Source organism: Phyllostomus discolor, chromosome 4 (genome assembly GCF_004126475.2).
Source record: "Phyllostomus discolor isolate MPI-MPIP mPhyDis1 chromosome 4, mPhyDis1.pri.v3, whole genome shotgun sequence".
Taxonomy (NCBI): domain Eukaryota; kingdom Metazoa; phylum Chordata; class Mammalia; order Chiroptera; family Phyllostomidae; genus Phyllostomus; species Phyllostomus discolor.
The window spans coordinates 52,435,196-52,450,240 of NC_040906.2; the positions used below are offsets into that span (position 1 = coordinate 52,435,196).

Consider the following 15,045-nt stretch of genomic DNA (forward strand, 5'->3'; position numbering starts at 1 on the left):
TTCTCTTCTGAACATGCATGCCTTACCAAAAGGTACCTACCAACCAGGGTCTGATCGGTTGCTTGGGGGAACCGACTTTCCTCATCCAAAAGTGCAAGTAGCCCCAGGGGTTTCTGAAGGAACATGTCCAAGAGTGGCCGATTGTCCTCATACTCCACAGGCGTTGCGTCGATGCCCTCGTTCTGATATTCCATCTGGAAGGAAACAGAATGTGAATCTCTCCAGCCTCACACTGGCCTAGCTACCACTAGGCGCTTTGGCATGGACTTTCTATGTCTGGCAACATTGAACATATGTGGAAAACAGGGTGTGTTTTCTGTTAGTAAAGGACTCATGCATATAACGCTGTTAACGCTTTGGGTGTAAGCCCGGCCTGCAGGTGGCCTGTGGCAGGCAGCTGCACCTGGCAAAAGAAGGGATGGCTCTTTGTCTCCCAAACAATGATTTGGTAACTTATAATTTAGAAACTGATGTAGAAAAGAAGTTGAAAAATGTTTTTATTTTGATAACAAGTGTGGTTTAAACCAGAGAGAAAGCAGATTTCTATCTTCTACAAAGGATTCTGCAAAGAAGTCATCTGGGACTGAAAAACTAAAAATCTCCAGACTTCCCTGGGCAATAAATGGAACCTGGACTGAAACAAGGTCGAGTTTGGGGCCAGGTGGGTGGGGAGACGAGTGCTGTGCAGATTTATCCAGCTGCAATGATAAAACCAACACTGGCATTACACTTGGTGTGTTCTCACTTCTGCCTTGAAACAAGGGCTTGGTCAGAACGTTTCATTATTGCAACTACTTCATACAGGAGAGTCTTGGGGTTGGGGTGGAAGAGAAGGGTACAACAAGCTTTACACCTGTTTTATTGACCATAGGGGAAAAACTTCCAGTTCAGAAAACATATTTTACTCTTCCCCAGAGACACCCATCCAATTCCTGTGGGCCTGGTGAGCCGGAGGTGCGGGATGGGGACGGCCAGTTTGAGAGTTAAGAACAAAAATCTGTGTCCTGAATTCAAGGCCGTACTGTGTCATTTTGGACATGGCCACAGACATTTTTAGTTAAGTAAAGTAGAAGAAAATCCAGCCTTTGGGGTAATACACATGAAACGGGTTGGAAGCCGCATTTAAATAACTGGTTTGGCACCTGCTCCACTCAAAGGGGGAAACGTACCTTTCCAAAAAAACCAAGATCTCTGGGATTCTTTTTTTCAGACTAAATTTAGACCATTGATTTATTTTGACAGGACAGCCTCACCAGTAGTTTTTTTCTTTAGAGCCTTTTCCCTGTAAGCGTCAGGTAAAGGTTTTCTGCCTCAAACTGTGGGCAGCTCAGAGATACCTTCTCCCATCGGGTTTAGCAACTTCAGAGCTCACTGTTACCTGCTCGAGGGCAAAAACGTGCTGATTGAAATAGTACTGGATTTGCTCATTGGCGATGTTTATGCAGAGCTGCTCAAATGAGTTTCTCCGAAAGTTCTCAAATCCAAAAATATCCAATATCCCCACATTCATACCATCATCTGCACTGCTGCATGAGGGAGAATAGAGAACTTTTAGGGAAGGAAACAGTCATCTCAGAGCACAGCGAGAATATATGTGCACATGTATTTATCAGTTCATGTGCCCACCCACAGGAAGCAGCACCCTGCTGCCTCTAACGGAGAAATAGTTTGTGTCTTAAACCATTTGTTCCTTTAGTCTTTCAACAGTATTTCCAACTTTCCTTTATAGCAGGAGAATCTTTTGAAGTCTTACTCATAAGCTCCATATAGAAAGAGATTAAAGAGGAACCACTTCGAATGGGCCAGAGCGGCTGCTCCTTCATTCTTCCACCTCCCCACACACAAAAGGGGTAGTGGTGGTAATAACGTGGGACGCTGTGCTTTAAAACACACTTCATGTTGTGTGTCAGTTAATTCTATAACAATACAATGAGAAGAACATTATCCTAATTTTACAGAAGAGAAAACCATTACTTAGAACATGCAGCTGATTAAGCTACAGAACTTGGATGCAAATCCTGTTTGTCCAGCTCCAAGCCAAGCCGGTTCTCTTAACCCCTACACTGTGCTGGCTCTGTCAGCCATCTGCCTTTCACATATAACCACTTCAGCTCTCCTAGATCCCAATGAGTTTTTTAAAGTAGAAGACCTAGGAGCTTTGCTAAGGAAAACCCAAGAGAGGACCAAATGCTTCCTCTCGCAAACTCTGAGACACCAGGGTTGATGACAGCTCTTCTGAGGCCTCTGCTCCCCGGGGAACTTGCCATATGTTTTTGTCTGGCTGCAGGAGTGTATTGATGCGATTTACAATCCAGCTGAAGAGCCTCCCATACAGGGCTTTGGACATGGCATCTCGGACATCCGCGGCCCTGTCAACAGTGTTGGCACGGACGATGGTCTCTCCTCGGGTGACCACACAGTGTGAAGTGAGGGCCTCCTGGAGCTCTTCAGGGCTGATGCAGAGAACAGAGGCAGCTGGAACAAAGGGTCAGGATGACACTGGAGAGTGAATCTACCCATCCATTCATTCAGTCAGCATTTATTCAACACCTACTATGTGCCAGGCTCTACCTTTGGCACTTCAAAGTCAAACATAAACAAGCCAGGTCCCTAACCCCCCAAAGCATCAAAACTGTTATAGTATCTCCCAAAGTGTTCTGGAGGCTCTGCACAGGTGTTAGATTTTTTTTTTTTTAAGATTTTATTCATTTACTTTTAGAGAGGGAAGGGAGGGAGAAAGAGAGAGAGAGAGAGAGAAACATCAGTGTGCGGTTGCTGGGGATCATGGCCTGCAACCCAATCATGTACCCTGACTGGGAATCGAACCTGTGACACTAGATTTTTTAAAAATGGGAAGAAATATCTTTAGTCAATTAAGTTGGAACAATTTCTGGAGACTATAGTCTCCTCTTAGAGAGTCACAACACATTAGTATATTAAAGTCCATAAAAATGATGTAGTTTAACACAAAAAGTGTTAATTCTATTTAAATGGAATTTAAATGAGGTGTTATTTTTTTTTATAGTCAGGACTCTCATTCTTTGTGTTCACCATTATTACTTGTAAAACAAAAAACAATTAGTTGCCTGCTTTCTCCCCTGCAGATGTTGATTCAGTGGATCCAGAGTGAGGTCCAGCCTCTTCTGTTATTTGCAGAAACTTGTAGACAATTTTCAAAAACTGCCAGTGTTGAGAACCACTGCCCAAAGTTAACTGATGTGGAATTCTTTTCTGCAGAACACCTGTTTGCAGCTCATGGAGAGAGCACCGATGCTCTGCCAGACTTCCTTTGGGAAATGCTGGGTAGTGAAAACACTCAGAGGCAGCAAAGAACCAGCAACAGCTGCACTATATTTTGGAGTCTTCAAAAATCTACCAAAGTGAAAGCAAGATGTACTTTGGCAACACAGCGCATAGGCGTCAAATAATTACCATTTTTCAAAGCTTCAGCGTTGGGCACCTCACTTTTATCCGTCTGATGTTGAGAAGAAATAGCTGCAAACTCAATGTTCCCAATATTCAAAATCCCAGCCAAAATTCTGTACACTGAGTGCACCTCCTGAAAAGACACCAAGAACCATGTTTGAGGGTGATTACCAATGAAACCAATGAAACATTAGCACTGCGGTAGAAACTGCTAGCTGTCCCCAAAGTCCATCCTTCCCCTTTTCCTGGACACAAAACCAAGTATCTTAACCTCCCTTGCAGTTATGTGTGACTGTGTAATTAAATTTTTAATCCCTACCCGAGAACACATTTATTTTAGAGAGAGAGGAAGGGAGGATGAGAGAAACATCAATTAGTTGCCTCCTATTCATGTCCTGACTGGGGATTGAACCCACATTTAGGTATGTGCCCTGACTGGGAATTCAACCTACAACCTTTTGGTGCATGGGACAATGCTCCAACCAACTGAGCCACTGGCCAACCAGGGAGAACTCTTAACAAAGGAGCAAGTGGAATGATGTGGGCCACTTCTGGGTCTGGCCTCATGGAAGCCAGCATGCCTCCTCCTGGCCTTCTTTCCTACTATTGCTGGTGGGAACTCCCCGCAACCCAGCCTCAACCAAGCCATGAGTTAGGATGACTGAGACCAATGGTCGCATGAAATGGAATTGTTCAGCAACTTGAACCTTTTACCTTGGAATGCTCATATAAGACAAAACTGATCTTTGTTCTTTAAGCCACTTTTATCCAATTACCCTAACGAATACCAGCTTCCAAGTTCAGATACTGTTATATTTCTTGAAAATAAGAGAGGAGATGTGTCCTTAACCTCTTTTGACTATAACTCTTATGAAACAGCTGGCAGGGCATTCATTCGTGGTTCACTAGAACATTTTGAAGTTAAATGGTGGAGTATATAATTATAAATGAGGTCAGGAAATATTTTGAAAGACTCACAGAAATTATCTGTGATATCACAATCTAAGAAGAAATATTAGTATTTGGTCTTCATATGGACTTCAGGCACCAGAGCTTCAAAAACCCTTGGAATTTTCCTGAGTGAGAGATGAAAGGAGCACCCTTGGTTGTCTGCAATAAGCCACTTTCAACCATGCCTGGGTCTGTTCTAATGTGGTGACCTTTGGAGGATGGCAGCTGGTTTCCAGAAAAACCAACCCTGTGGTTAAAGGGTTAGACCTTTCAGCCAAACCCTGGACATCCAGGGAAGGGAGAAGGGCTGGCAACCAAGTTCATCAGCAGCAGGCCTTGATTTAGTCATTTGTGCCCACATCATGGAACATCCACTAACACCCCTAACTGATAAGTCTTAGAGCACCCTGGGTTGGTGAGCACATGGAATTGGTGAGAGGAAGCAGCACCTCCTCCCCCAGCACCTTGCTCTATGCATCACTTCCACTTGGCTTTTCCTGAGTTGCACCCTTCATAATAGTCGGTAAACAGAAATAGTGAGTTAACTGTTTTCCTGAGTTCTGTGAGTCTTTCTAGCAAATTATTGAACCCTAGGAGGGGGTTCTTGGGAACACCTAAATTATAGCCAGTCAGTCAAAAGTAGAAAAACTCCTGGACGTGCGATTGGTGTGTGAAGTGGGGGCAGTCCCGTGGGGCTGAGCCCCTAACCTATGTGATCCGATGCTAACTCCAGGTAGACAGTGTCAGAGTTAAATTGAATTGTAGGAGAACTGGTTGGTTTTGGAGGAAATACTGCACATATTTGGTGTCAGGAGGGCTGTAAAGACAGTTCAGATGATCTTAAGTCCCATTTTTATACTGAAGTTGAATACATAAGTAGCACTAATGCTAAAAAACAAAGTATGTTTATTTATTTAAACATTTGCATTTCTATAGGTGAGACAATGAAATATATAGCTAGGAAATTTCTGCAGCTTATGCATATAGATAGAGACAAATACTTCCACCAAAAATGCTCTAGTGGGAAACTTGATTTAGTACCCCACATAGCAGCAAACTAACAGAAACTGTCATTAGGCCATTGATAAAGCATTGTCCCCAAATGGAGCCTTCCTGTAAACAAGACTCAGTCAAGCCAAAAACCTGAGCACAGACTGTAATAGTGACATCTGCTGGATACCTGATAATGCTACAAAGACGTATGAGGATTTTAAACCAAGCTCTTACTATAGATAAATATTGTTCTGTACACTTCTAAATGCAAAAGCAAGACGTCATGTTTCTGACTCAAGAATCACTGTTTTAATCACACAACTTAAGAGTGGCTAAGAGGAACACCTACCAAATGAGTTTTCTGAGACTAACCTGGATTTAATGTGACAGCACCTCATTACGTTGATCAATAGTGTGAGGTTTGCAGAATGCAAGTAGCAAGCAACTTCCCAGGGAGGCAGATTCCAGACAGTAAGAGACAGCAGTGAGTTCTATATGTTATTTCGATACCCAGTTATCTCTAGAGGTTATCTAACACTTTCGGAGCTCTTGGAAAAAAATGTATTTCTTCTAATTAAAGCGCGCGCGCGCACACACACACACACACACACACACACACACAGCATGTATGACAGTATAATTCACGAAACCTTCCAAGATAAGGCTTCCAAGGCATTTGCCACTGAGTGATCATTCCCAAAGGAAATGGTGGTTTTCACCCCAATGCTCCTCTGGCAATAACCTCTTCTGCACAATGCTCACACTTGTCTTCTTTTAAAGAGGAAAAAAAAATCTATGGCCTCCAGCAAAAACTTTGGCATTCAAACACTCAAGTGAATAGTCTCCTTCCTCAGAGAGAGGAACTTGAGAAGGAATATCAGGGTTCACCTAACTAATGAGCTCTCAGCCTCAGGAGGCCCCCTATCTACGTTTCCACACTACATTCCACTTGACTCCTTCAGTCCCACCCTTGGGTTAGTTAAGTTTTTCCTTTCTGGCCTATGAACCTATATCAACTCTTGTGTTCATGTCAAAGCATCACCCACAGACAACCATGGTGGAGTTTAACCAGTTGTGTGTCCGTCTGTGGGATTTCTTCTTCCTCAGTGCTTCTTAATCGGATGTCTCTTCTTCCCACAGCCAACCCAGGGAGGCTTTTTCACTTTCCTCACCTCACTCATTTTCTCTCCCCTCACCTCCAGCTACGGAGCCTTTCCCGCAACCCTGCCTTTCCTACAGAATCTGGCGATGGTGCTCTGCCTTTCTATTTTTCACCAGCTTCCAACTTTCTGTATGATAAAAGGAAGTCACCTCGCTCAGGACAGGAAAAATTATGAAGAAGGCTAATAACTCCTCCAGCTGGGTTTCCCGATTCATTGTTTGCAAGTATGAATTCAGTTTCACCAGCAATCAGCAAAAGTGGAGAAGAAAGAACATTTCTCCATCAAAGCCCCATGCGAGATGCGTGCTCTTTGCTTCTTCTCTTCTTTTCTGAGAAGGCACTACTTTCACTGACGTAAATCTTATCTCAGTAAAGGCAGAGTGGAATGTGGACAAGAACTGTGGTTTTCTCTGTTAGCCTGGGGCCGATTTAAGGAAATTGCCCCTGGCCTGGTTCACAGGCATCTATTTCATGCTAGCTGTTTCTGTGGTACCTACCCCAAACTTAACTTGCCTTCTCGGTTTCTCTTTACTTTGCTTCTTTTTAATAAGCCTCTACTTTTTCACCAGTTCTGTCCTAAGCACTGCAGTAGGCTGGGCTAAGGGGCCTTCAACCTTACAGGTTCTATTCCTATGCCTTAATTTGGTTTCCCTTTCACAGGCTCACATTTGTGTCTTAAAAGTGAATGGTTGGGTTAAAAAAATTTGTATGTCAATCAAACATCAATAAAATGGTTTTAGAAAGTCAGTGGTGAGCCCTATTGTCTGTCATTAAGACACTGGAAATCCTCAAGACCTCCAATTTACACTTTAACATATAACCCGCTGGCTCTCTTCGGCAGTACTCTCCCAATTCATAATTGATTTTGAAGAAAGGGAGAAAAATTGCCCTAATCTCAAAACCTTCTACCTAACTTCCTCATCAAGATATCTCCAGTAACTGTCTAATCTTGACCATCACATAAATAATTTTTAATACTACATGAAAAAAGTTTTATGAAAAAAGTTTCATGTAGTATTAAATATAAGCACACCTAAAACTCTAATGTGTTATGATAACATATCAGACTTGTCATTAGATAACAAGAATAGACTCTGGGTTTCACATACTCACAGTTGTATGCCTACTTTTGCTCTACTCTGTACTAAACAAAAATAGTATGGTTTGACTCCAAAAGTAGGAGTTGAAAAGCATTGGTCCTCATAATAGGGTTTTAAGTAAACCCCCAGCCCCCAACAAGAACCCATTATTGTTATTGGAAGACTCCTGTGAGGAAGTTTCTTTACAATAAATTCAGGATCAAGTGTTCTTGCAAATACTTTTGGCTGGTGTCCCAGAATTAAAATTCATGCTCCTGAGTCCCCACTAAAGTTTTCTGCTTGTGTCCTGGCCAGGTGGCTCAATTGGTTGGAGCATTGTTCTATATACCACAAGGATACAGGTTCAATCCTCAGTCAGGGCACATACCAGGGTTGCAGGTTCAATCCCCAGTTGGGTACATACAGGAGGCAACCAATCCATGTTTCTCTCACATTGATGTTTTTTTTTTCTCTCTCTCTAAAATCAATAAGCATAACCTCAGTGAGGATTAAAAATAATAATACTTTTTTAAAATTTGCCACTCATATTTTTGCTATAAGGGTTTGGGAAACACTGAAGGGATTCTTGCAGAAAACTAGTTCATTTGAGTTCTGTCTAGAATTGTCCCTCAGAAAAATTGAATAAGAAGTTCTGTTATACCAGCTATTCGGCATCTTCTGTCTGACTACACTCAACTGAATCTTTCTGAATTTAGCCAAATGTCTTTGGCTTTATAAACATAGAGTGAACTAAGTTAATTCAGCAAAACAGGCTGTCGGCAGAGATACAGAGAAAAACATAACAAAAGTATTTAGGTAAGATCCAGCCTCTTCCTTCCATTGCCAAGGTTGCTAACTGACATAAGTTGGTTTATTTCCAGTATGAATTAACATGGGACATGGTGAACATCTACACATACACGCAAAATAACATTCTGGTTATTCATTTAACAGTCCAGACCAGGCACAAATTAAGAATGTTTATCACCTTTTACATTTCTTTCTTTTCATACTTATTCATGCATTCATCCATTTCTTCTGTACTTTTTTTGCACAAGGGTTAGGATGGCTTATTTCAAGGAGACAGAGTATATTTAATTTCTTTTGTTTCTAACTTTATCTTAAAGCAGCATGTGTTTTATTATTTTGCAGCACATTTGTATTATTATAACAGCACCACTCTGTCCTTTCATTTAGAGCTAGGGCCGCTCTCTGCACAGTATTCCACCACCGTCACTGCACACATCGAAAGCAAAATATTATTAACCCTGTGGCTGGCTTCTCCATTGTTCCTGTACCCTTTTCAGGAAGCACACCCTAAACACCTGGGCATAGCCCAGGACTTTAAATAGCTCCACTGCCATCTCGACCATGCATCTTTGATAACAACTAGCTCTATAAATTAATAAAGATAAGGTCCTTTAACAGAGCTGATGCCTGTTTAATTGCTTTCCTCCAAGGAGCCAAGGGAAATATATTTCTATTTTTATCTGACCTTTGGGATTTTCCACTGCCTGTCAGTTTAAAGTCTGTGGGAGGCTGACAGAGCAAATTAACAGCTGGCTGGAAAGAAGAAAGGTATTATTATGACTAAAATCACCGATGCTGGGGCGGGAAGGGCTGGCCAGACTCATTGGATTATGGACAGACGCAATCCTTCGTCCAGGGTGGCCCTCCCAGGGTAACTCAGGAGTTTTGTGATCTAATCCTTGAAGATTTAACACTCTCACCTACTTCCTAATCATTCACCTTTTTTGTTGGAAAAGCGAAAGAATCTGTATATTTTGCAAAATTGATGGCACGAAGCCCAGAAACTATGACATAAATGTATCACAGAATGATATTTGAGAGCCTAGGGTTATAAATATTTTCTGTCACCCCTAGCATATATTTAATAGAGACAGCCTGTATCTGGTGTGATAAGAGGAGTGCAGTACTTAGAGCTGTAGTTAATAATGTGCTGCAACTGTGTACCATGGAGAAGGAAGTGACTGCAGGTTGAAAGGTTTAAATTAACTCATCTCAGTGCTCAAGGAACTACTTGCATAAATATATTTCTGTGACTTGGGTGTAACCTACGTATGCTTGTGCTCCTGTTACACAACCCACTGTAATGGTTGGAGCAAACCTAACTCAGAAAAGGGCAGTATTATTCTGGCATTTGATATCATGGCTATGGTGACTTAATGACAATGACAACAATTCATGGGCACATGGCACTTACAACAGCACTTCTCCTTTAACATTCACCTACACATCTTGTTAAAATGCACATTCTAATTTAGTTGCTCTTGGTGGGACCTGAGAGTCTGCATTTCTAACAAGGTTTTAGGTGATGACAATGTTTCTGGTCCTTGGGCCCCACTTTGAGTAGCAACACTTTATAACATGACCAGCATGGCATCTGAAAAGCAATTAGCCTGCCCCAGGTGAGAACATCCATGTCTTCAGTCACATTGACCCAAGATTATTAACACTTGAGTCTTTTCTCTCCTGACAATCCCCTACCTTGTCAGTGAAGCCTATAATCCTGAAACAGTGCTGAATTGCTTCAAACTGTCTTCTGTAAGACTCCTTGGAGGTGATGTCCTGTATCACCCTTCCAGTCTCATCAGCTATGTACCTATAAGGAGAGTGACCAAACAGAACGATCATGGACTTGGCAAATGACACCAAAATCCCGGGGCATCACTGGGCTCCTTCTTGGCAAGAGCATTCCCCAGCACTGCAGTGGGATAATGTTGTACGTGGCTTAGTAAAATGGCTGGAGTTGAGTTTTGAACATTCTAGAAAATGCAAATGGTGAGATGCATTGCCTGCCATCTTATCCTGGGCACTTCAGCTGAAGAGACTGTGAATGTCCAGTTAGGAAAACAGCTCCACTGATTTCCAAGTTTTGTCAACTGCTAGTTATATATGGACCTGGAGAACATTATGCTAAGTGAAATAAGCCAGTCAGAGAAAGACAAACACAGTGTGATCTCACTCTTATGTGGAATCTAATGAACAAACTGAATTAACCAGCAAAATAGAGACAGACTCACAGGCAGAGAGCAGGATGATCGCCAAGGGAGGGGGGAGGACAGAGGGTGGAGGGCTGAGGAAAAAGGAAAAAAGGAAAAAGGAAAAAGGACTCATGGACATGGACTGCAGTGTGGTGGCTGTGGGGGTGAGGCGATATAAGGGGACTAAATCAGCAGTCCCCAACATTTTGGGCATCAGGGACCAGTTTTTCCAGGGATGAAGAGGGGGTGTTGTCGGGGTAGACATAGGAGGTGAATCTCAGGAGAGCTTCCCTCACTGCCGGTTCCTAATGGACTAGGTGGGTACAGGTCTGTGGCCTGGGGGTTGGGGACCCCTGGACTAAATGGTAATGGAAAAAATATATAATAAAAAAATTAATGACTAAAATCCCTGACACTTACCTAGGAGGCATTTCTTCAGGAAGCTTGAATTCAGAAAGTTTCTTTTGGTGATAAAGACCAGCATAAATATAGTAGAATATGTGAAAATTTTTCTCTCCCCTGAAGAAAAAGGGAGAGGGGACATTATTAATAACATACTCTGGGCTTCCACACTCCAACTAATTTATACCATTTCCTTTTTGTGCAATATATTATTCTGTAGCAAATTTGAATTTTCATCAATTAAATATGCTATATCCCAATTACAGAATAGTAATAGTGATAGGATTAGTACAGTAATTATAACAATGTCACCTTATTGAACACACTTACATTAGTAAACACAGAAGGAGGTTTTAGAGAATGGAACACTTATAGACAGCAGCTCAGGTTACACATGTTTAGACATCTTTCTATTCCAGCCAACGTGACTCTGCATCTGCGCCCATGCCTTCTCCTTGTAGCCCATGTTACTTCACAGACAATGATACACAGCGTAAAGAGATCAGCCAAACTCCCTACTTTACTGGATCCCAGAGAGCAAGTGGCTCACCAGTTTGTACAGCAATTTAGGGAGTGCAACTGGTCCCAAACTGTGGTCTCCACTCTCCCAAACTTGCATCAAATACAATTCAAACAGCATAAACGTCAGTGCCCCTGTTCTCCTGTTGCCCACCCTCTTGCAGGCCACTCTGACTGGGGTCCCTTCAGACAGGCACTGCTCTAAGTGTGGGCTGGTCAGCTTATGATGAGATAAGGAACTGGAAAGGACATGTCTAGACATTTTACAGAAAATGATAGTGCCATGACATCTAAACGTATGACAGTTTCTTTAATGATTCATTTCAATTATATTTTACAAAGGTATCAGTTCACAGTGGATTGTGAACTAACCTTTAAAAAAAAATCAGTCTGTCAGCAAAGATAGTTTGAAAGCCCTGCTCTAGATCCCTTCTTTCCTCTAGAGCAGGGATGTCAAACTCATTTTCACCAGGGGCCACATCAGCTTCGTGGTTGCCTTCAAAGGGCTGAATGTAATTTCAACTCCTTAACAGTTAAGGAGTAGTTACATTTATACAGTACTAAAATCATTTTGGCCTTTTGAAGGCAACCACAAGGCTGATGTGGCCCCCCATATAGTTTGACACCCCTGCTCTAGAGGAAGACAGTCTTTTCTGTTAAATCCTCAGAATTCTGGCTAATCCTTATCTTGGTCAGCTTAGACCTACAGAAAGAAATCTTGTCTTCCTTCTACTCCTTGCCCCTATGTGTGACATGGGCCCCACTCTTTTCTTCATCTTCTCCTGGATATTATAGCTTTCCTCCAGTTGCTTATTCTGTCAAAGCTTTACTGATGATTCTGATTTCTGCCCTGTATTCTAAATGCTGCTACTTGCCATTTCTTACTTGTTTGTTCACTCAACTTACAAATTTATTGAGTGTCAATCATGGCAAGCACTGCACCATACGCAAGGGACAAAGTACTGAAAAGATTCACACCCTCCGGAGCTTCCTTTCCAGCAATCGAGTTAGATGAATCCACAAGGAAGCTTGCGATGAGGACTTTGAAAGAGAAAATAAACAAGGGGCTGAAATGAAGAATAGTGTTGGGGGACAAAGGCTACTTGTGTCAAGTCAGGGGAAGGACTCTCCAAGGAAATAGCACTTAAGTCAAACTCTGAAGCATGAGAATGAGCCTGGGAGGAGACACAGAGAGAAAAGAAAAAGCATTCCAAAGACAGGGAGCAGCATATATACAAAAGCTCAGAGTGCAATACCCATGTAGAGCCAAAAGAATGCTCATGAGAATGGGGTGGGCAGGTAGGCAGGGCCAGCCCACACAAGAACTCATTAGGCCCCAGTGGAGACTGTTGATTAAGCAATTAGAGTTATTTGAAGTGTTTTAAACTGGAGCCATGGTGCACTGTGTATGACATGAGTACAATTGTGTTGAGAAAAGTACATACTAGCTACAGGATGAAGACTAGACTGTAAGAAGCCAATGTGGATGCAGGAAGACTAATTAGGAGGTCTCTGTGATGATAAAGAACAAAGTAAGCCTAAAGATATATCCTGGAAGAACGGCTAAAAGAACATCGTGATAGAATGAATGAGGGCGATAAGGCTACAGGACCTGGAGCCTACCTCCAAGTTTCTAACTTGAGTACATGGTGATGGTGGCACCACTCACTGAGACAGGAAAGCCCTGGCAGGGCTCTATGAACCAGTGTGCCTGGTACGAATGCCACACGTGCTTTAATGTCTGCTAACTGTGCTGGCTTTGGCTCACCTCTTGGTCTTACCTTCTTATAGTTATTTTTTTGTAGCTACGTTTAATTATTAATTCTTTCAAGCTTTGCCTACTAATATCCATTCCTAGCATAATTTCAACTTGATTTTCATCCCTCTGTTTATCAGGATTGGCTTAGTTCTATTGCAGTAACAAACATCCCAAGATATTAGTGGCTTAACAAAGACTTACTTCTTGCTCAAAGTACCTCACTGGGTACTTCAACAGCATAAAAAAACACCCAGGCAGAAATGAAGGTTACACTAAGTAAAATAAAGAAAAATTTACAGGGAACCAACAATGGAATGGATGAAACTGAGAGTCAAATCAATGATTTGGAACACAAGGAAGAAATAAGCATTCAATTAGAATAGCAAGAAGAAAAAAAAAAAAAAAAAAAACAAAGACAGGCTAAGGAGCCTCTGGGACTATTTCAAATATTCCAACATTTGAATCATAGGGGTGCCAGAAAGAGAAGAGAAAGAGCAAAAAATTGAAAACTTGTTTTAAAAAATAATGAAAGAAAAATTCCCTAATCTGGTGAAGGCAATAGACATTCAAGTCTAGGAAGCACAGAGAGTCCCAAACAAGTTGGACCCAAAGAGGATCACATCAAGACACATTGTAATTAAAATGCCAAAGGTTAAAGATAAAAAGAGAATCTTAAAAGCAGCAAGGGAAAAGCAGAGAGTTACCTACAAAGGAGTTCCCATAAGACTGTTAGCTGATTTCTCAAAAGAAATCAGTCCCTTCTTGCAGGCTAGAAGGGACTGGCAAGAAGTATTCAAAGTGATGAAAAGCAAGGACCTCCTACAACCCAGATTACTCTACCCAGCAAAGCTATCATTTAGCATAGAAGGACAGATGAAATGATTCCTAGACAAGCTAAAGCTGAAGGAGTTCATCATCACCAAGCCATTATTATATGAAACATTAAAAGGACTTATTTAAGAAAAAGATCAAAACCATGAACAATAAACTGGCAATAAATTCACAACTATCAACAATTGAATCTAAAAAACAAACTAAGCAAACAACCAGAACAGAAACAGAATCATAGCTATGGACATCACTTGAAAGGTTGTTAGTTGGGTAAGGGAAGGGAAGAATGGGGAGAAAAGTGCAGGGTTTAAGAAGTACAAATTTGTAGTTACAGAATAGACAGGGGATGTTAAGAACAGTATAGGAAATGAAGTGGCTAAAGAACTTATATGCATGGCCCATGGACATGAACTAACAGGGAATGCAGGGGTGCTGGGTGGAGGGGATAAAGGGGGTAAATTGGGACAACTGTAATAACATAATCAATAAAATATATTTAAAAATGTTAAAGACATTAAAAAAGAACACAGTGGTGTTCTTTGGTGAATTTTTGTTTAGCTATTTTAGTATTAAAGATAAAAAACACAATATCATATTATTATTTCAAGAAAGATAAAAATGCAACTGAAACACAAAAAGAAATGATTTGTGCAGTGTATGGAGAAGGTGCTGAAACTGATCAAATGTGTCAAAAGTGGTTTGTGAAGTTCCATGCTGGAGATTTCTCGCTCAACGGTGCTCCACGGTCAGGTAGACCAGCTGAAGTTGATAGTGGTCAAATCAAGACATTAACTGAGACCTACTAATGTTATACCATGCAGGAGAGAGCTAACATACTCAAAAATATCCAAATCAACAAAGTTATTGGTTAAAGTGAAAAAAAAAGTATCTTTTATTTTTTAGAAAAAACTAAAAGGA

At 41.4% G+C, this 15,045-nt stretch overlaps 1 protein-coding gene across 1 annotated transcript in view; it reads right to left on the minus strand.

Annotated features, from left to right (window-relative positions):
- MYO3B (myosin IIIB) overlaps positions 1-15,045 on the minus strand; it is a 417,036-nt gene that overhangs the window by 210,460 nt on the left and 191,531 nt on the right. Inside the window, exons 15-20 of the mRNA XM_036023317.1 lie at positions 11,037-11,135; positions 10,120-10,234; positions 3,433-3,559; positions 2,265-2,475; positions 1,379-1,526; positions 41-194 (exon numbers count right to left, since the gene is read on the minus strand). Of these exons, the coding sequence (XP_035879210.1) occupies positions 41-194; positions 1,379-1,526; positions 2,265-2,475; positions 3,433-3,559; positions 10,120-10,234; positions 11,037-11,135 (854 nt within the window). The remainder of the gene's footprint in view (positions 1-40; positions 195-1,378; positions 1,527-2,264; positions 2,476-3,432; positions 3,560-10,119; positions 10,235-11,036; positions 11,136-15,045) is intronic.